General features: G+C 43.3%; 1 protein-coding gene across 5 annotated transcripts in view; it reads right to left on the bottom strand.

Moving 5' to 3' along the window:
• The window catches only part of LOC142786439 (receptor-type tyrosine-protein phosphatase T-like), a 253,813-nt gene that overhangs the window by 70,087 nt on the left and 161,964 nt on the right, over positions 1 to 21,762 (bottom strand). For all 5 annotated transcript variants that reach the window (XM_075884122.1, XM_075884121.1, XM_075884119.1 and 2 more), the window contains 6 exons: positions 19,341 to 19,437; positions 17,075 to 17,324; positions 12,393 to 12,432; positions 11,966 to 12,071; positions 7,363 to 7,439; positions 2,766 to 2,941 (listed from right to left, as the gene is read on the bottom strand). In XM_075884122.1, coding sequence (XP_075740237.1) covers positions 2,766 to 2,941; positions 7,363 to 7,439; positions 11,966 to 12,071; positions 12,393 to 12,432; positions 17,075 to 17,324; positions 19,341 to 19,437 — 746 coding nt within the window. The remainder of the gene's footprint in view (positions 1 to 2,765; positions 2,942 to 7,362; positions 7,440 to 11,965; positions 12,072 to 12,392; positions 12,433 to 17,074; positions 17,325 to 19,340; positions 19,438 to 21,762) is intronic.

Below are 21,762 nucleotides of genomic sequence, written 5' to 3'. Positions count from 1 at the left end.
TGTCTGTCTGTCTGTCTGTCTGTCTGTCTGTCTGTCTGTCTGCCTGCCTGTCCGTCCGTCCGTCCGTCCGTCCAACTGGCGGTCTGTCTGTCTGTCTGTTATTGCCTCCTTAAATTCGTTCAGAGAAAAAAACTGGCATGGGAGTGCAGAAGGATTGAATGAATTCGTCTGCCTGGTCAATATATGAAAACTTTTCTTGCATTAACAAAGTACTCGTGAAAGCAGCTACTACCCCTCATACAATTCATATATGGAAGACTCTTGCTGACCGAAAGAGGGGAATGGACAGCTCCATCCCCTGCATATGTACATTTTGCCATTGTTCATGCATGGCCAACATAGAGCACCTCATTGTACACTGTCCTGCTCTACATCATTATCGAAGGAAGAATGCCATATTTCTTACATTTCTATTGAGAAGCAGTGCAAAAGGACATCCGAGAGAACCCCCAGCAGCTTGTCACATTAGCCCATTTCACAATTAGCAGCGGCTCGGTGTCCATTATTTAGTGTGTGCCTGTCATCCCTCCCCCCTCACCAATCTTCCCATCAGTAACCTTCGGTCCTCCCTTTTCCTAATTAGATAATTTTTATATCTATGGTCTACGCATGTAAGGCATATACCGGTGTACCACGGCTGCAATATTAGGGTATGCACCACAGCTGATAGCCAGCTTATATATACCCCGAATTGACGAGAACAGACTAATAATTTTATGATGAGAACCTTAAGAGAATCAACATAAGCGGCGTTGACCCGATGAATGTAAAGATCAAAAAATATTATTCCAGCAAGAATGGAACCTAAGCACTCTGCATGTAAGTCGGGTATTCTAACACAGAACCATGCTAAGTCTGCAAACTACTTCAGAAACTCAACCGAGGGACACCATCAGGCTACCCTGAAAAGGAGCCAGAAATTAAGTCGGCGGAAGCCATGGTAACCACGCTATTTGTTATTTTCTCCACATTTGCAGCCGGATAGAAGAGAAGTGGTGTTATGAGCAGTCCTCACTAATAATTTATTAATAATTCATTGCCTCATGCATTCCTTGCCTAATGGATGCACGAAGCTCACCTAACCTCACTACTACTACTACTAGTTTTAAGAGATACGCAATCTGCCATTAAAAAGAATGTTCGCGCTTCGCGACTATCTGCGTTTTCTCATTATGTGCTGAGCGTCTGTCTCGCCTACTACGCACTACTGCTCTTTGATGGTAAAAAAAAAAGAAATCCCATATTTTTTGGCAATAACCAGAAGTATGCATCCACATTTTTTTTAAATTCAGTTCTCCATGAAATGAACATAGGACAGTTGATAAGTTGTTCAGTAAAGCTGCGCGGCTGACAGCCTTTCAGCACGCTTGTTCTTACTCCGATAACAGTATAGAGAGGTAACAGTTCAACACACAGCTTTCCTCAATAAGTGTGGCAGTGAAGCAACAAAGGTTCGGTTACTTGATGGGGGAAAATATATTTTTCCGGACGAATAATGTCTGCGCCTTCCGCCAGCCTATAACAACACGAAGCACTGATTATTAAATAAAAAACATGAATTTTGCGTGAAATTATGCAACATAACTGTTAAGCACACTGTCAGGATTACTTTTGATCATCTGGATTCCTCCAAGCGAACGCAAATGTAAGTACAAGGGTGCGTCCATATAAAGTTCGTCCAATGTCTGAATTGCACATGGTGACTCAAGTATAACCACCTCCATGTCATTCCACCTTCTGCTCATTTTAAGCGTCAATTTAAGCACCCGAAGTGGGAGACTTTCTTTGACAGATATATTTTCCTATGGTGTGACCAGGACCTTACAATAAAATATTATCTCAAGCCCATATAAAGCTCGTTGCATAACACATAAGAAAAAGCCCCATAGTTACACAACTTACAAACAAAATTCCGTAACAACAAAAAAACGAAAGGCTACATTCACATAATATCTAATATTCCTCATGTTTGGCATGATTCAAATGGCACTTTACGATGTATTTCAATTACAAAGTGATAACTGCACCGAAATGATCCTGGCGAATGGAGGGTATGAGGACGATATACAGCAGTCTCGGGAAGGGCACTATCTAATTTTATTGCATGGATATAGAGGCGAGCAAGGCCCACTGCTTCTGTAGTGCTAAATAGTAACAAGTTTCACTGACCAAGCCGGACAAGCCACCTTTTGAAAAAAACATGACACACGCACATATATGCTAGCCTTATGTGGCTAGCAGATGACGCAGGGAGCAATTCATGTTAGGTGAGCTTTAGCCAGTGGCCACCAGGTGGCAACTTCATTCAATCTTGGAGAGAAAAAAGAAGTGTGGTTTAACAAAGTGTCATTGATTGCAACTTTGAATGCAGCAGGCTCTTTGCTGAAGAGGTTGCGGTTGAATATCGGCCGGGATTCGTAAACAGGTCCTACCTTACCACGCGCTGAGCTCTTACGGCCTACTTCGCGTTGAGGCGACAAATACCACAAACACCGCATCGCTTCCTGAAGCTGCTGTATTCTCTTAATTTATCTTTTGGTAGGGTTAAGTGATATCAGATTCTAAAGTTCTCAGCTGCTAGTCTTGCTTCGTATAGCTTCATGATTTTTTGTTGTCACATTCAAGTCTCTTCACCGATGCGGGGAAACTGTGAATTGTTGTGTTACTAGCAGGAAGATAGTGTTTATACCCGCATAAATGAGGTAGTAGCATCATTCAGCCAACCGTAATCCTTCATTCAAGCTGCGAATTGAAGGCATCCCTACCATGTACTCTTCTTTGAGGAAGCCAGTCCGTTCACCATGACTGATGTATTCCTGAAGCCGAAGCACAGAGACTGGCTTCGAGGGAAGGCCGTGATGGGTAACGACTGCCATCATGAGATAATCGTTGCTGTCCTTGGTTATCATTGGACTTGATTCTGATGTTACGTTTCCACCAGCTACAAGAGAGAGAAAAAAAGCACAGAAGTCGTGACCGTAGTGCACAGTCAGAAAGCTGTACTCAAATAATAGATGCCACACATGAAGGAAAAGTATATGAGAAATCAAGCGCAATTAAAGTTATGCGTATGCGTAATATGATCACGCGAGCGTTAATGACAAAATGCAAACTGTTTTTATGTGCACGGCGCTTTCCAGCATCGCTGCAGCCAAAAAATAACGTGCCAGGCATGAAGAACAGGGGCGAAGCCAGGGGGTGGCACATCGGGCCCGTTCCCCTCCCCTGATATTTTTTTTTCGCTATGACATAGCGAAAAATGACCATTTCAAAAGGGTGCCGTCGCCAAAATTAAAAAGCCGCCCTCCCATCATCCCCCCCCCCCAAAAAAAAAGATTCTGGCTATGCTCCTGGCGAAAGATATAGGTATTTTCTTCATAAGTAGCTTGCGAAGCCCATCGGTTGCCACTGTTTACCAGACGCAGTCTCTTCATTGTTAAAAACATTTGTGGATGTTAAACATCATCAAGCTTCCCAGTCTTATTGTAACAGCCCGTGTATAACGCACTCTTAGCCTTATGGCAGATTAACAAGGCTAGGAGTCTAGACTTTTGGGATTTAAGATCTTGCCAGAACCAGCACTGATATTGGGTCTGTCAACTTAATACAAAACTGTTTTTATTTGTACATAGATCGCGTTGTTCGTGATTACCCCGGTGAGTTCATTGCGTGTTGCTCTAAAGCCTCTGTACTCTCATTTAGGCAGCATTACCAAAAATGTCGCAGCTTTGCCCCAAAGGCAAAGCAATGAACGCGATAGCAACAATTTGAAAGGTCACGCCCAAAATGAAAAGCAGATCAACACGTGCTACGCGTTTCTCGCGCGGAAATGACGCACAAAACGTACTCACAGGTACGGATGCACGCGAATAAGCGTCTCATTTGTTACTTCGCTGAGCCTTAAAAGCGCGCGCTTTTCGCGAACGGAGGCTGCAATGATTGTAGTGACCTTTGTGCGCCCGGTAACTAAAGCAGAATTGTTCCATGTAAAGCCCGAGGCCAGCCAAGGTGTACGATCCTCCCCTCCTCGGCACTGAGAGATAAGGGCGTGCGAGGAGCGTAGCTCTTTTCCTATAAGCTGGGCAAACTACGCGTAGAAGATTAGAGCGGGCGCGGCTGCGTGATGTGGGGATGTGCGCTCATTGCGCCATCTTTCTGGTAATGCCAAAAACACAGCAGTGGTAAGTGGTAGATATAAATAGCTTCCCGTTAGAATGGTGAAGAACGTTCTACGGGGTGGCTCAGTGGTTAACGCCTCGTTTTCATGACGCAGAAGTCCCACGCTTGATTCCGCGCACTAGAGTGTTTTTAAAGACAATAGTCTTTTTCTGGGGACCTTCCACGCAAAAAATTTAGTATGTCTGTCTGTCTGTACATTTGTTTGTTTGTCCACTTCTAACGGTACCGGGTACTCTGTACGGCACCAGCCGATACCCCAAATAGCCGACCCCATCCGCAGCGCCCACCAATGTTGCTCAAGCTTCAGCGGTCATACTTTAGCGATTGTCAATTGAAAAGCAATGATTGCACATATCTGAGGCACTATAACAACACATATGTGCGTATTTTACTAGAAAAGGCATACAGAAGTAATTCTAACGAGCGTAGCATTTATCCCGCTTCGCTGACCATGCAACGCTTGCACAAAAAGGCGAATGTTTCCAACTCTTTGCTAAGACAACACGGTGGTGGCACCTACCAGTCGCCTTGCTATCAACACCCTATCACCTCTGAGATGGGCGCGCACGCCCGTCTCAAAGCGATGCGCTTCATTTTTCAAGAAAACTGCCAGATAGCGCTCATGTCTCACGTGTGACATGACTTGATGCGCTCGTTCACCTCCGCTGCACGCTCGAGGCACTCTAGCACAGCGCCTCCAGAATACCATTCACCAATTTCTTGCGCAGAACATCAAATAAATGTTTTGTTCACTCTCTCCACAAGCAAGACTATCGTCTTTCGACGACATTTGCAGATCAACATGCAGATACGGGGCCAATTTTTTCTTGATTTTTTTCTTTTTTGCGTTTTCGGATATATAGATACGTATACATATATGGTGCATGACATCAACGCCTACATCGACGCCGACGGCAAAATCCAGCTGAGAGTGTCCATATAATTGCTATCACAATAAAATCACAAGAAATCTTCTCAAGTCAAGAAAAATTTAGGTGTCCTTTCTCTGGGGCATCCACTACTTCCAAAAAAGTGTTTTGGTCACACTTAGATGATACTGTGATAAAACCGGCCACAACCGACGCCTCCTTTTATTACGATAGCAATTATATGGACACTGTCGGCTGGATGTTGCCACCGGCGTCAGCGTTGCTCTCACTCACCGTATATGAATAGGTATCTATATATATGAAAACGCATGAAAGATAAAAATAATCCAGAAAAAGATTCCGGTGCGCGTAATCGGATGTCAAACCTCTGAATCGTGAGTGGAAGGCGTTAGCCACTGAGCCACAAAGGAGCACCTCCTTAAATGTTCAAACGGCAACCTATTTATATTTACTACTTACCCCTCGTGATGGGAATCTTGGAGGAAACTGTCGTATTTTCAGCATTATCAGCAAGATGGCACATTGAGCGCGCGTTGCCACATCGTCATGACGGTGCGGCGCACGCTCTCATCTCCCAAGTGTACTTTGCCCCGTGGAGAGAGGGCAGGGTGGACGCTCACGCGTGCTTATCTCGCGGTGGGGAAGATTGTACACCTAGGCTGGCCTTGAGCTTTGACCGGAACGACTCTGTTGCAGTTACCGGGCGCAAGAATGTCACTGCAATTGTTGCACAGTCTCCTTTTGCGAAAAGGGTGCGCTTTTTGGACATCACAAAGTAACAACTGATGCGCATATTCACGTTCATCTGTACATGTAAGTATGTTTTGTGCATCTTTTGTGCGTGGGAAACACGAGAAACGTTTGGACCTGCTTGAGAGTCTGCACGTGACCTTCCAATTTGTTGCTATCGCGTTCATTGCTTTGCTTTTCCGGCTAAGCTGTGACTTTTGTTTCTTTCAATGCCAGTGCGAATGCGCGCTTGTCAACGGGGACTGCCGGTTCACCTTAGTTCTGAGTGTGGTCGTGATGCAATGGTATATGAGGGGTCGCGATGGTTATGTTACACCTGCTTCCGAGCACTATCCACCCGGAGAGGCGATAGACGTGTTTCCCACTCCTATATCATACGTCTGTGAGATTTGTTGCATCGCGCTCCTATTTAATGGCTCTAAGCAACGTTGCCGCCTCATCACCACACAGCGCATGTAGTAGCGTTGCAGTGACGCTTCCCCATTCGTTGCCCGGATAGCGCCACGAACGGTGACTCTTTATCGCAATACACCGTATCTTTCACAGAGGCAGTGTGACCGCCAACATAGTGAACACGAGGAATTCAAGACGACGCCCCGCGGATCTGCACACAACTGAACAAAAATTACTTGAGAAGCACGGACTGCTGGGCGAAACATTACTTTGTGTGAGGTACTTTGTGAGGCACTGCATCAGGGGCTCTTTTATCCATGACCGCAAAGCTCTCACAAAGGCTAGGTGATGGGCGAGAGTAGGGAAGGGCTAGAGAAGAGGGTGGTGAATGGCTGGCTCGGATGCATCTGGCTAGCATTGATAAAACAGAGGAGGCGTTGCCACAACATACGGATGACATATTTTCATTCAGCTGGTTAGTACGAGGTAAATGAGGTTTTGTGAACTTTCCTTTTGTTTGGCAGATTTTTATTTTTCATCTTGCTGCAGCCGAAATTTACTGCGTAAGCTTGGCTGCATGTCAGTGAAATAGATATAACGACAGAACGCCACATTTAACTTGATCGTATCAAGTGTATCACTGACTAGAACTATCTGCGCAACTGTTCCCTTCTGCAAATCATTTTACTTCTCACAAGCACATGACTCTGAATAGCGTACGACCAAAAAGCAGTGATCAGGTTAGTTGAGACGACGAGAAAAGGATTAAAAATTCAGAAACCAGCGAAGGATTTCAGTGAGTTAGATTGATCGGTTAAATCATACACAGTACTACTTCAGTTCTCATCCAAACTGCTTTTCCATTTTCTTTTGCATGTGCTACGCTCTTGTCCGCTCGGCAAATGAACAAGCATACGGTAGTTACTAAGTAGTTTACTGACATGTTTAAAGTGTAATTCCCTATTTTACCTCCTTGAAGCGTTTCTTGCTATTGGAATACTACTTCAATGAGCCTATGTGGTCCCTTACAAAAATTATATATTTCCATAATATTGCTATGGGAAACAAGCGGAATCATCTGAGTGACATAGTGAGCGGTTGTTTAGTGTCTATATGTTTGAACACAAGCCTGATAAAAATGATGACTTACACTTGGACAGCCTCGATAGAACTTTCATGCTTTGCCTTGTGGAGCTTTCAGAGCGGTAGATAGTTTGCCGCCGCTTCCTGCAGGCATAGAAAAACAAATTCGATCAAATGCTCGAGTCATTGAATAAACTTTATTTAAAGGTTATCTTGCATTTTTTCTTCTGGTGGGGGGATGAGGCGAAGATTAATCTCTGTCTCGTCCCATCCACCATCAATGATGACGATGATGATCGTTGAGGTGCCTGGTGACGGCTCGAATTCTGTGGACCCGGTTGGCGTTTTTGGTTTGTCGGAATTCCTAAAGCTGCTTGGCGAGAATTCTTTGGTAGTCAAAAAGTGAGGTGTAAAGCCCCTTAAGTGTGGACTCAGCATTGTTGTCATTTTTATGCTGACTGACGCTTTTCTGTAATGGTAGCCTTTCCAAAAGAGCTAAGTAAGTGGCAAGAACCGCCTGGTGGTATTCCACAAAACTAGTTTATTTTATTTAGAAATAGTGCAGGCAAATACCTTGGCCCAGCAGCAGGGGCATCAAAACAAGAGAGACAAAAAAACAAAAAACTATATGAATGTGAATACAATGCAATACAAAATAAACGTAATGCATAAAAAAGCAGCAATCACCCTTTCCTTTCAGCAAAAATTCACTAAAACAATGGTGTGCCAAGGCAGCCATAAAATCATTCGACTCATGAACTTCAATAAATAGGCAATTCCAATCACTCACTGTTCAGCGAAAAAAAAGAACCGTACTTGTGAGCGTTTGTTCTGGGCGAAAATCGGCACGAGCAAATGTTCGTGCCTGTGTATTGTTTTCCTTGTAGTAGGTCCGCAAACTGAAGGGGCAATGCCATAATATTTTTCGCAGCAAGGGTTTTGTGTAGTAGTAAGAGACGATTAAGGTTCCTGCGCGTTTGTAGTATCAGTATTCGGTTTTGTGACATCAATGATGATGGGGAATCATGCCTGGCATGTGTTCCGTATATAAATCTCACAGATGTTTTTTCTGAACTTGCTCAAGTTTCAGAATATCAGTTTTAGTATGTGGGTCCCAAACTGAGGCAGCATATTCTAATTGAGATCTTACAATTACAGTATAAGCTAATATTTTAGTTTTTACTCGTGCATATTTGAGTTTTGTACTTACGAACCAAAGTTTATTTAAGGCGGTTGAGCAGATATCTGAGATATGAGTTGTCTATGTTAGTTTATTGGTAATTGTGACTTTCCAAGGCACTTGCATTTTTAGACTTACGTTACTGTTCTGTTTTGAAATTGATAATAAAATCTACTGAGCCATATTTTCCTTGTTTCACGTAAGAATACGGGTTTTTCCGCATTTAGCTGCATTCCCCCATTCGTTGATTGACTGATATCTGGGGTTAAACGTCCCAAAACCACCATATGATTATGAGAGACGCCGTAGTGGAGAGCTCCGGAAATTTTGACCACCTGGGGTTCATTAACTTGCACCCAAATCTGAACACACGGGCCTATAACATTTCCGCCTCCATCGTAAATGCAGCCGCCGCAGCCGGGATTCGATCCCGCGACCTGTGGGTCAGCAGCCGAGTACCTTAGGCACTAGACCACCGCGAAGGGGCCCCCATTCGTCCACCACTCAGAATTTGCTACTAGGCATCTCTGCACCACTTCATGATCATCACGTCACACAACTTTCTTAAAAATGACACAATCATCCGCGTATAACTGTATAGACACATTTGCAGAAATAACATTTATTATATCATTAACATATATTGAAAACAATAAATGCCCTAGCACACTGCCCTGAGGAACTCCCGAGGTGACTGGTCGGGCACCAAAACTGCAGTTGCGGGCATTGACAAATTGCTCTCTGTTAGGTAAGCACGAATCCACTGTATTGTATCACTCTGTAGTTCATTTTTTTGTCAGTTTATATGATAATTTTCTATGCGGCACCCTGTCGAACGCTTTACTAATGTCTAGAAACAGTATACATAGTTGCCCGAATAAATCAAGCGCTTGGAAAAATTCAGGCACAATTGTTACTTAGTTGTATCATCATTTAAAGTTCTTTTCGAAATCCATGCTGAAAGTGTGTCAATATATTGCGATCTTTCAGAAACTCGAGTATAAAACGAGCGACAATATGCTCCAAAAGCTTACAGCTTGTGCTAGTAGTAGATAAAGGTCTGTAGTTTGAAACTGTTGCACGGCCTCCCTTCTTGTATACTGGCACAACGCGAGCCATGCACCAGCTTGCCGGTATTGCTCCCGAGTTTAACGACCACTGAAAACACTTAGAGAAAAAGTTGAATATTTGTTCAGGTTGTCACCTTAAGAAGGTATTAGGAATATTAGAAGGAGCAGCCAATTTTTTATATTTGCATTTTGGAGCAGCACCAGGACACTCTCACGCGTGATGATGTTATTCGTCGTAGGGCTACATAAAAACTTAGTCTGTCCTTGTTCAGTAAACAGACTTTAAAAATAAGCATTGAAGTGTTCCGCGATGCCTTGAGCATCACTTATTTCAGTTCCATTAGCATAATGTTCTCTATCTGCTGTTTTCTTTGACTTAGGTGCAACCAAAGTTTTTTTGGATCACTAGAAAGAGATAATTCAATATTAGTGCTAAAGAACCTATCTCTGGTTGAAAGTGTGTCAATATATTGCGATCTTTCAGAAACTCGAGTATAAAACGAGCGACAATATGCTCCAAAAGCTTACAGCTTGTGCTAGTAGTAGATAAAGGTCTGTAGTTTGAAACTGTTGCACGGCCTCCCTTCTTGTGTACTGGCACAATGCGAGCCATGCACCAGTTTGCCGGTATTGCTCCCGAGTTTAACGACCACTGAAAACACTTAGAGTAAAAGTTGAATATTTGTTCAGGCTGTCCTCTTAAGAAGGTATTAGGAATATTAGAAGAAGCAGCCAATTTTTTATATTTGCATTTAGGAGCAGCGCCAGGACACTCTCACGCGTGATGATGTTATTCGTCGTAGGGCTACATAAAAACTTAGTCTGTCCTTGTTCAGTAAACAGACTTTAAAAATAAGCATTGAAGTGTTTCGCAATGCCTTGAGCATCACTTATTTCAGTTCCATTAGCATAATGTTCTCTATCTGCTGTTTTCTTTGACTTAGGTGCAACCAAAGTTTTTTTGGATCACTAGAAAGAGATAATTCAATATTAGTGCTAAAGAACCTATCTCTGGTTGAAAGTGTGTCAATATATTGCGATCTTTCAGAAACTCGAGTATAAAACGAGCGACAATATGCTCCAAAAGCTTACAGCTTGTGCTAGTAGTAGATAAAGGTCAGTAGTTTGAAACTGTTGCACGGCCTCCCTTCTTGTATACTGGCACAACGCGAGCCATGCACCAGCTTGCCGGTATTGCTCCTGAGTTTAACGACCACTGAAAACACTTAGAGAAAAAGTTGAATATTTGTTCAGGTTGTCACCTTAAGAAGGTATTAGGAATATTAGAAGGAGCAGCCAATTTTTTATATTTGCATTTTGGAGCAGCACCAGGACACTCTCACGCGTGATGATGTTATTCGTCGTAGGGCTACATAAAAACTTAGTTTGTCCTTGTTCAGTAAACAGACTTTAAAAATAAGCATTGAAGTGTATCAATGATTCTTGTTTCAGTTATTCAAACTGTGGACTCGTTGATTTGCTCCTCTTTCTCAGTCTTTTAACTTTACACTTGGTTTGAATGATTTCTCTATTTATTCAAACATTGTTCCGTTGCTGTCTTACACACTTTAACGTTACAAAGTGTTCAGTGCGGAACTTTACGACGTCCTGAAGTCTTTTCCATGAAAGTTCAACATCATTATCAATTATGTCAAGATGCGTGTCTAGGTAATTTTGATTGATATATCAGCCTTTGCGAAGTCCCTAATTTTTTTAATGCTTCACAATTTTGATGTGTTACCCTTGAAGCTTCCCTGCAAAAATATATAAGCTTGTGGTCAGATATACCAGGCGCCGCCACCGCTGCTCCATCCAAACTATCAGCTTTAGCGGCGTCACCACCCGCTACTCAAAGCCATTATTTGAAGGCGAAGCGCGCTGTATGGAGATTTGTGCGCAGAGTGCCGGCAAGTATAGCACCAGGGCTCGCCAAACATCAACACGGTCTTGCAGCGCCTCGGCATGTGTTGCCCGAAACACAACATATGAGTCACAGGCTTTAAAAAAGAATGTCATTTAGGATGACTGCCAGTTGGTTATGTCAGTATAGGTTCATGAAACTGTCCTTATTGGTGAGTGCGGCCATATGTAAACGCCATTGACGAAACGGTGACTTGATTAAGCGCTCGAGAAAGCTGTCCGCCACAATATCTGTAGCAAATTAAACGCTTAGTGCAATGCAACATTCAATATGGAAAATTTTCGTGACGCTCTATATTAGTTTATTTGAGGAAGGATAGCCGATGCCTGCTGTTTATTTTTCTTACACTTTCGTAATAAACTGGCATCACCGTTTGCACAGGTACCTGCGAGAGGAAAAAATGGTACCTTGTGTATGTAGCTCACAAGGGCAATAAATATGGCAGACAGTCAGCTCGCTTTGAAGACATGAAATTTACTGCACTAAATAAAGTACTCACCTAATGCAGTAGAACATCGTGGCTATTACTGCCACTGTGAGGCAAATGATAACCAGGCTAGCTCCGACGACGACACCGACACCAGCTGAATTGCTGCCCCCATTGACTGCGACAGATATTTAGAAGAGTGATGTTGCGTTCATTACAGTGAATGATTTACCTTTTCCATTGAAAACTTATCCACGTGCAGCCGCAGAAAAATTGAAATACAAATAAGTTATACATAACTGAAAAATCGATTCTTTCATTTTGCTTCTTGTCCGAATGCCTATCTTATACAGCCACATATTTACCCAAGCGATACTGCACTCTCGAGGCATAAGCTTGTGGAGGATATTCCCATGTCTAATTTTTTTGTTAAGATTTGATTTATTCATAACTTTTTTTTCTCTACTCATTCCATTGAAGTGCCTTACAAAATGCTTACCAGTGACAGCAGCTGTCAGGCTGTAGCCTTGCAACACATCCTGCAAGAAAAAACCCCAAATGAGTTCCAGTAGGTTGCTTGCTGGAAAGAGGCTTCTTGAAAAAAATAAAAGTTGCCCAGTTTTGCCCTACAGGTAGCAAGTACACAGTGTATAATCCTAATATCTGATGTGGTACTTCAAACGCGCGAAAAAATTTTCGTGGGTTCCGGCTCGATTGCCGCCAACAGTGGCCACAGCTCAATGGTAGCAAAATGATAGAAAATTGCTGGGTTTACGGTGTGTATCAAAACACCTCAGAAGATTGTAATCAATGTGAAGTCTTCCCGCACAGCTACAACTCACGATTCTGTCACAGCTTCGGTGCGTAGAACTTTAACATTTACTCTGTGAACTGCATGATGGAGTTGTTTCTCGCCGTGGTTTCGCGTCGTTCGGAAAACTCATTGCAATTTAAGCGCATATCCATAACCTTAGAGTAGGTAGGAAGCGGCACACTTCGCTCGCGGTTTCATTGAACAGGTTGTAAAGGGGCTCTAAAGGCAAACAGAAAGTGGACATGCATCCCAAGACGACAATCTGAGAAACCTGGGAGCAGTCATTTTGTCTTAAATGAAAGTGAATTTGGTGTAAAACTTAGTTTTACTGGGCTAACTGGGCTAACTGTTTGCTCATGAACGGAGAGAAGGATGTCACGAACACTTTCTGCGGCCTTTACTGCCCGATATCCCCCGCTACTATTTCTTGTTCGACGGAAACATGTTAACACAAGGGCACATCGTTGCACTAGACATATACAGGCACTGACCCTCTTTTTGCAACGCGTTGACGAGCAAAATCTTCACGCGTCCAGTTTATTTTCAGGATATTATCGGCTTCTTGCTCCTTAGTTGGTGCCATTTTTGAAGGCGCCACGAAAATCGGGATCATTCGTGCATCAGCGACGCGAGAATCGATAATTCCGCACTTTTTTTGCTGACACGTGTATCTGTAATATTTCAAATGCGAAGCGTTTGTTAGCGAACTTCGGCGACTTTGAGCGTATCCATCCATCCATCCATCCATCCATCCATCCAGCCACCCACCCACCCACCCACTCATCCATCCATCCATCCATCCATCCATCCATCCATCCATCCATCCATCCATCCATCCATCCATCCATCCATCCATCCATCCATCCATCCATCCATCCATCCATCCGTCCGTCCGTCCGTCCGTCCATCCATCCATCCATCCATCCATCCATCCATCCATCCAAGTGACTAGTCATTACATGAAAATCATCACATGTATGTCATGAATGTGATGATTTACATTTCATAGTATTGCTGCTCTTGCAATGATTTTGTTCACATGACATGTTGCAAAACTGGTATAGTATGGCACGACTGCATCACGAACACAAGCCACATACCCTAACAAGAAAATCATGACATGCGTGTCATGTAAGAACATGACTACATGCCACACTTATGCGTTCGCGGCCGTTTCGCTAGCTTCTCACATACAAATTTGGTATGACGGGACGTGAATGGATGACGAAGGCATGTGACTGGTCCGAACATGATAATCATGAGATGCATGTCATGTAACAACATGACTACATACCACGCTCATGATGCGCTCGCCGTTATTTCGCTATAGCTTCACATATACCAAGTTTGGTGTTACATGTCGTCAATGAATGACGAAGGTATATGACTGGTGCAAGCATGATATACATGATATGCGTGTCATGTAAAACAGGACTACATGCTGCCCTCATAGCATGGTCGTGGCCGTTTTGCTAGCTCAACGTATACCCAATTTGGTATTACGTGACTTGAATAGACGACGAAGGTAAATGACACGTCAAACATGATAATCATGGCATGTGTGTCATATAAAACTTCACTACATGCTACGCTCACAGCACGGTCATGGATGTTTAGCTAGCTCCGCAAAATTGGTATCAGGTGACGTGAATAGATGACGAAGATAAATGACACATCCAAGCATGGTTATAATGACATGAAAGTCATGTACGGCATAGTTTACTTTCGTCTCGTAACGTTATGTTGATATTTAAGTGATATATCAACCTTCCTCATTCGTGCTCTGCATATCATTGATTCACACTATACGTGGGATCAGCCAATCTTAAGCCAAGCCTTTTGAGCGTGTGTTTTAAGGAGCTCTATTCGTAGAGTTTCCTAAAGGGAACTCTGGCGCTGCTGTCTATGGGAGCTCCAATGCATGGCACTTCAGCGAGCATGGGAGTTATAAGTAGTACATGGATTCGCCTAGTCCTTGTACTTCGTGTTTCTTCTGGCTTCGTGTGGCTTGAAGCTGCTTTATCACGAAACAACAATCGGCAAATGTTTGGCAGTGACGCTTCAGCAGCATAATTTTTTAGGCTTACCACTTCAAATCGGATCACTAAGTTCAAAAGGCTTGATTTTTTCTTCGAAAAAAAACTGAATCACAGAAATAGATGAAGCCACAAGTGTGATTCGTTGCCCGCAGGTACGAAGACTAGGCAAATTAATGTCATACTCATAATTCCCATGGTCGCTGAACGTTCGCAGTGCCACAGTCCTTTCTAGTTAATTTTAGGAAATTCTATGCTATTGTTAACGTAAGTAGTATCGGATGGCTGAGAGGTGTCTGAAATTAATAGAAATTATTTTGTACCTAGCTGCAGTTCTGGCTATCTGATTTGTGCAGAGCATGTCCCTCTCTTCAAAGTGCCGTCCGGGTGTGATCGCCTGGAGCAGTGGCACAGGAAAATCTCCCAACCACGAGACCAGGTAAGTCTATACTGGTCATGTCTTCGCTATCTATCTTATAAAGCACGCAATTTCAACAACCAATCACTCGGAGCTTAAGAAGCGTGTGCTACTTGACGAGCTAAATAGGCATCTTCCATTTATGAATGCCACTTCCACCCAATTTGCGAACTGTTCTGAGCACCTCCTAACTCGGTCAAGTAAACCCAAAAAGCCACCACACAAGCAAGAATTCTTGGGAAAGCACCCAAACAATGTCATTAGATCGGCAATATTTACACGACGCATAAGGGTGTGCAAGGTTCCCTATCATGGGGGGGGGGGGGGGGGGGGAAGGTTTATCGCAGACCCTCCCACCGAACTAAATCAAAGCATAGGGCACATTTTGTGCGCCCCGAATTTTAGTTGATTCTAGGATTTCCTTTAGTCCGTGTCGGCCAGCGCTATCCCTCCAAGTACGTTAAGTGAAAAAGAGAAGAAGAAAAAAAACCAGAGACACAGATAGAGGGTAAGTAGCAATACACAAGGCAATGAGTCAGTGATGGCTCAATGACACATGCTACTCGTAGAAAATTCAGAGCTTTCTTCGCACACAGGTGTTAAGTTCAAACTTTCCCCTGTCCTTCACTGTACAGCCGTACTTAACGCCGCCATCCACACACTACTATACAAGGCGTGTGATGCACCTCATGCCAAGCTCGATCACATCATATGGGCCTGTTCCGCAGCTACTCACGCAATAAATTACAGCGCAAAACGTACATTCACAATCACCACGGCCGGGCAGTGGGAGGCTTTGCTGCTCGGCACGTGCCAGGAGGACTAGCTCTGGGCTTGTTCGGCTGGCTTACGACTCCCCCAGTATTCAAGGCCCGACCACTGCCTGAGGAATGAGGATTACAAAGAGACCTATATTCTGGCTCCCCACCACCTTTGACCATACCTGAAGTGTCCTTTTCTCTCAAACTTCACGGCACGTCCGATCAGCTGCGCGATAACGGCTGGTCGTCTGAGTCCGCAACGACTGTTGAGAGTGAGTGTGGGAACTATAGTGATGAGTCAATGATACAGATATTCTGCATTATTTTTTCGTAACTGTGATAGTAAGTGGCAGCACTGACAGCACACAGAGCTGTCACCGACTATGTGCCATTTCAAGGTACAGAAGGCAGAAAACAATTCTCACGGAGAGTGGTCATCCGGATGAAATCAGCAGGAGTCATAGGTCCACATGGATAATTCCAGTTTCGAGTAAGTCGAACGTATTCCACATATATTTTTGACATGACACGTGGACGTACGAATCCTTGCTGAGCAAGAACACTGACTATCGATGAGCTGGTGATGCATCACTTCCTGAGTGGGTTCTATTGTGTTATTTTCGTGTGCATTCTTAGCTCTATCAGGAGCATGTTTGTAACCGAAGACATCGCAGTCACCCCGTACCCAGCGCAGCATTATTGAACGACATTTGATATATCAGTGTTTGTACTAACCAAAACTTCGTCTGACAAAGGCAGAGATGGGAACGCACAGAGAGTTGTCATCGTCAGCTTTAAAGCGGTCATCTCTTCTCGTGCTGCACGAAAAATACAAAGACCACGTTAAACTTTAAACTGAGAGCCCGGCAAGCACCTTCTCTGTTCTTGTCTCGAAATGTGCGTAGAGATCTGCAGTAGCAGGGATCTTCGTCGAAAAAGCTAAAAACACGAAGTTTCGAACCGTGTCAACAGAACCACATCAACCGTCGCGAAGCTCACGGCACTCCGCAGCACACTCGCTAAATTCAACGCGTAACATCACTTTATTGGAACAAGTTTGCATATTAACTACAATGACAGCAGTCCTTTCCAACCGCACTACATCGAGAGCCAGTTTGTGCTTACAGCAAGACGACGGTAGTGTCCACTCACCCCAGAAAAGTTGCTCTCGACAAGCAAGCCAAACCGATATGTCGTGGCGTCACTGAGGGGCGGATTCTCGAAACCACCAATAAAGCTGTCACTGCCGACAACAAAATACATCGGTTGCTCTAATTGGCCGGGAGTCAGGCAAGCGGCGACGTAGTAGCCAAGGCCCATGTCCTGGGAAGTGGTGTAGTTCACGAGCCTCACTGGACGAGTGATGACTTCGCCTTCACGAAGTACGAGGACGTAGTAGCTTCTGAATGACGCATGAGAATTAACCAGGAAAAACAAGCGATCACATCAATTAGTTACATTGTTAAGTCAGAAGCGTTTAAAGAGAAGCAGCAAAACAGCGCCAGCGAAAACAAGGGACCAGACGAGGAGAAACGAGATCTACAAAAAGTGTGTGCATGTCCTTTCTCCTCGTCCGGTTCATTGTTATTGCTGGCGCTGTTTCACTGAAAGTAAGAACCACGTAACAGAACAGGCCTGTTGAATATGAAAGTAAAAATAAAACAAATCGAAACCAGTTAACACCAGGGAAAAGTGTCTTTTTTAATGAATTTACAAGCTTTCTGGTAATTTCTTATGTTTACGTTCATTAGCTTTCCGTGAAATACTTGCGACTGGCCATGTGCTCAGCATGTGGTTTTGCCTGCAAGTCGTTATAGTAGAATTTAAGCATGTTTTGATGAGTGTGCTTTAATCCTTATTATGATTATGACCTGCCGGCGAAGCTGTGGTATTCTTCGACCAGCTAGACCAACACGATGTGAAAACGACCTATAGGTCGTTCACACACCGCACTTCATGTACCGCACAACTATATATAGTAGTGCGGTGTGTGAAGTTATTGACATTTAAGGGATTCAATACGCACACTGAATATTTCAGTAAACTGAGAAGTATGAAACTAAAAGCTGCTTTAAGGTATGGGGCCAATTGAAAAAATTAAGTTTTTTTTCAGAATGCAGTGTTTTGATAGTTTTTGGTACGCATTTTTATTCAGAAAGTGCAAGCAAAAGTGATAGACCACCCGTCACCCCAAAAACCGAAACTGTAAGTGCCAGTTTTGTCTGTGTTATGAGATTAGCTTGTTGTATAGCATTTTGCTGGTTATTTTTGTTAACAATCACATCAAGTGAGAATGTACAAAATGCTCTAAAATTATTCTCAATGCGTCCTTTTTAATTGCATAAGTCAAACTTTTCACAAAGCGAATGCGTTACGTGGTACGTGTGTTTTTTACGTTCAAGGACACATACGTGAGCATGCGAAACATCAAATTTATTTTTGTTGACACTGTCTACCATTTCAGTAATGACAAGCGCAGCACATTTGGTATTCTTAAGCAAAGTCATGTCGAGCCTGGTCTCTACACTGCTACGGCTTGTCCCTGAAACGATCAGCACCGCAGTGCAAAGGTGCTCCGTCATGGCACTGATGCTGCAAAAAAAGCTGGAAAACAGTTCAGAGGTGTCACTCCAGCAAAGCCACACTGTAGTAAGATCCGCGATAAAACTGGCTCCAAGTATGGAGAAACTTATTGCTCCTGATGACCTTGGGTAAGTGCTGCATCTATTTCACTTCTCTATTTTTTTTACTACCTACATTTCTGGTATTTTTCTGTACATGAGCTGTGATAACTCAATTACTAATAAACATTTTTTCATTAAAGCTTAGTACACTTCCTTATCACATTAATAGGCATGCAAAATGAACATCAACAAGAAAAATCGTGCAACAAGATTTGATATGGCTTTTTATCTGAAGGTGGCCCTAGCAGTAGTTCATACTTTTTGGTTAATCAATCACTATGTTTTAAAAGTAATCAGATCCCATTTGTTTTGGTTCATTTTACGGGCCGAAGCTCCTTTATGTGCCTGCAAAAAATAATTTTTATTGAGTACAACTTCAGGTACAAGTGTTGGTGAAAGATCAATTTTAATAACATCTTTAATTATAAAAAATTAACAAAAGGTAGGAATCATTTTAGAAAGCTAACACATGCCTAAAAAGATGTGCTTTTTATTGTAAATTATTAATCTGCAGTGGATATTGCGTTTAAGAAACGTCTTTCTGACACTTGGCCACCTGCACTTAAGTGCAAAAAATCACACAAAGACGCTTTTACCCTGTATTTGGACTCGCCGAAATTGAAATCAATGCATTGGTTGCAATATCGGTATCTGCTGCTAGAGTTACTTGCTCCATATTTCAAAAGACAACACAATCTATCAGCTGCAGCAGTACATTTACATATCAGACTCACGTGATCGGTCCTTTTTCGAAGTTCACTGGGTAAAGAGTGATGCTCACTTCATTATGGACCACTTCTCCAACCTGGGGCCCAATTTTAACTTCAGGAACTGCGTAAAGACGTGGTTGTGCCACGACAGCGAATGCGTGAATGCGATAGCAATAAGTTAGAATACCATAGCCGTATTTCATGCAGCTTTACTTTATAAGCAGGCAAGCGTGCAGCGTGGCTAAACTCACACACTGCAAGCCGTGCATGGAATGATGTTTATAACAAGTGGCTTCTATGGCCAGAGCGCTTTAGGTTGTAACCCAAATGGGTAGCACACGACGTAAGACACGCAACGTCTCACCGTTCTGGTGCCCTAATAAGATGGACACAGCATGGCGTACAGCAACATATTTAAAAGTAACTTAATGAAGTTGACGACACCAGCCATTTCTTAACACGTGCTAAGGACACATTTCACAGAAGTTTCCGTGGTGCTATGTGTTTTTATCTGATTACACTGTCACCTTGCATTGTGGAATACACTTCATAACACACGCCATCCCCGGGGATCCTGGCAGGCTGGTAAAGCCTGCCAGGATCCCCGGGTTGGTTACATGCATACATTCGACGAAACCTGTGGCGTTCACTCAGACGCCCTCATAAAATATATTTTGAGCTTTGGACTAACTCGAACTCAGACTCACGAAAATTCTCCTGAGCTGGACTGGCTCAGACTCACACTCATGAAAATTTTCTTCTGCCGGACTCACTTGGATTCAAACTCACCAAAACTTTACTGACCTGGACTCGCTCAGACTCATGGCTTGATCTGAATCTGAGTGAGTTCGAGTGAGTCGACTCATGAGTCCGTCAGCCTAGAATTATATAGCTTCTTCAGCCGTGATGTCAATGCTCTCTGAACAAATATCTCACGTAATTGGTTCTCTTATTAGTACCGTTTGACATAGTACCTTCCAAAAGAAATTCCTGGTGCTTTCAAACGACTAAGATTGTTTTTTCTTGGAAAAAATCACAGCATAGCATATGTAATAATCAAGATATGTTTCCTGGAAAAGTTGGCGGGGGAGATGAGGACATCTGCCTCTATACCTCACGCCTCTAATATTTTACGCCTCTAATTAACAACCATCGAAACTGTGTCTGAATGACAGTGCTTTGAATACCTGTGAGTAGACATGAGTATAAACGTGAATGCGAGTAAAGCTGACAGTAATGCTGAAGATGACTAGATAGGACCTTGAGTCGGCAAAACAAAATAAAACTCACACAGACTCATTCAAGAAATATATTTTGCGCTTTTGACCCACTCACACTCAGACTCAGCAAACTTTTTCTGAGCCGAAGTCACTCAAACTCAGACTCACAAAAATATTACTCACCTGGACGCGCTCATACTCACACTCACGGCTCGCTCTAAGTCTGAATGAGTCCGAGTGAGTCGACTCAGGAGTTTCGTTCGCCGACCTATGGTTACATAGTGTCTACCGAGGGACACAAGGCAGCTAAGCCTCCTCGCTCCTCCTTCTGAGAACGCATGGCCGAGAAGTAAGCATCTTCAGTTCAAGGAGGCTTGTGTTTTACAATAACGGACTACTGGTTGACTTGAGGCTAAATGCGACGAGACGATGCCCGGAGCATTAAAGCTTTGCAGCTAGTGCCACTTTTGTGTAATCTCTGCTTGACGCAAGTGCATTGTCGTTCCCTTTCTTTGTACGTGTGTTATTCTGAGCTATAAAAAGGTTATTACGACGTATATGTGTACCAACTAGGTCATCTTTTACTATCAGTTCACTTGAAACGCATGAGAGTGACCACATCTCAACTTGAGTGCTGATAGAAGGTCTTAACAGCTCCTTTTCTAGGACCACAACACAGACGGTGGATTATTCCAGATTTCAGCGACTCATGGAATAGGCATGCCGAGAAGATCCTGGTCGTACCTTAGAGGATCTAATCAAAGAGGTGATAAGGAAATGTCCTCTTTTCTTCTGCTTACTTGCAAAAGATCAGGTTTCGACATTGAACGAGAAAATTGCGTGCAATTCGCCTAAGAGTGGGAAGAAAATACAGACGCATGAAGGCAATATGGCATTTGAGGCTGGCACGGCGCATGCAGATGAAAGACAAAAGTCTTTTCAATAAACTCGAATAGCAATACTCAAAATGAATCTACGAGTCATTGGATCCTCGAAATCTGCTGTCATGCATTTGAAGCACTATTCATGGCCGGCGCTCGACTTCTCAACAAATGCATCCTTCCATGACTTTAGTCCTGCTTTTAGGCCGCACTCAACTTGAAGTGGCGAATGATTTATGAGCACTAATTGCTGGCTGTGCATCATGTGAACTTCTGCAGTTGAGAGTGTTTTCCCGAAGACCTGGATTCCCTAAATGCACATTCAGTCACTATAAAAGAACACGT

The sequence above is a fragment of the Rhipicephalus microplus genome, unplaced genomic scaffold (genome assembly GCF_043290135.1).
Source record: "Rhipicephalus microplus isolate Deutch F79 unplaced genomic scaffold, USDA_Rmic scaffold_24, whole genome shotgun sequence".
NCBI lineage: Eukaryota > Metazoa > Arthropoda > Arachnida > Ixodida > Ixodidae > Rhipicephalus > Rhipicephalus microplus.
Note: the sequence above shows the minus strand (reverse complement) of the source record. Positions and strands in the feature narration are given on the sequence as shown.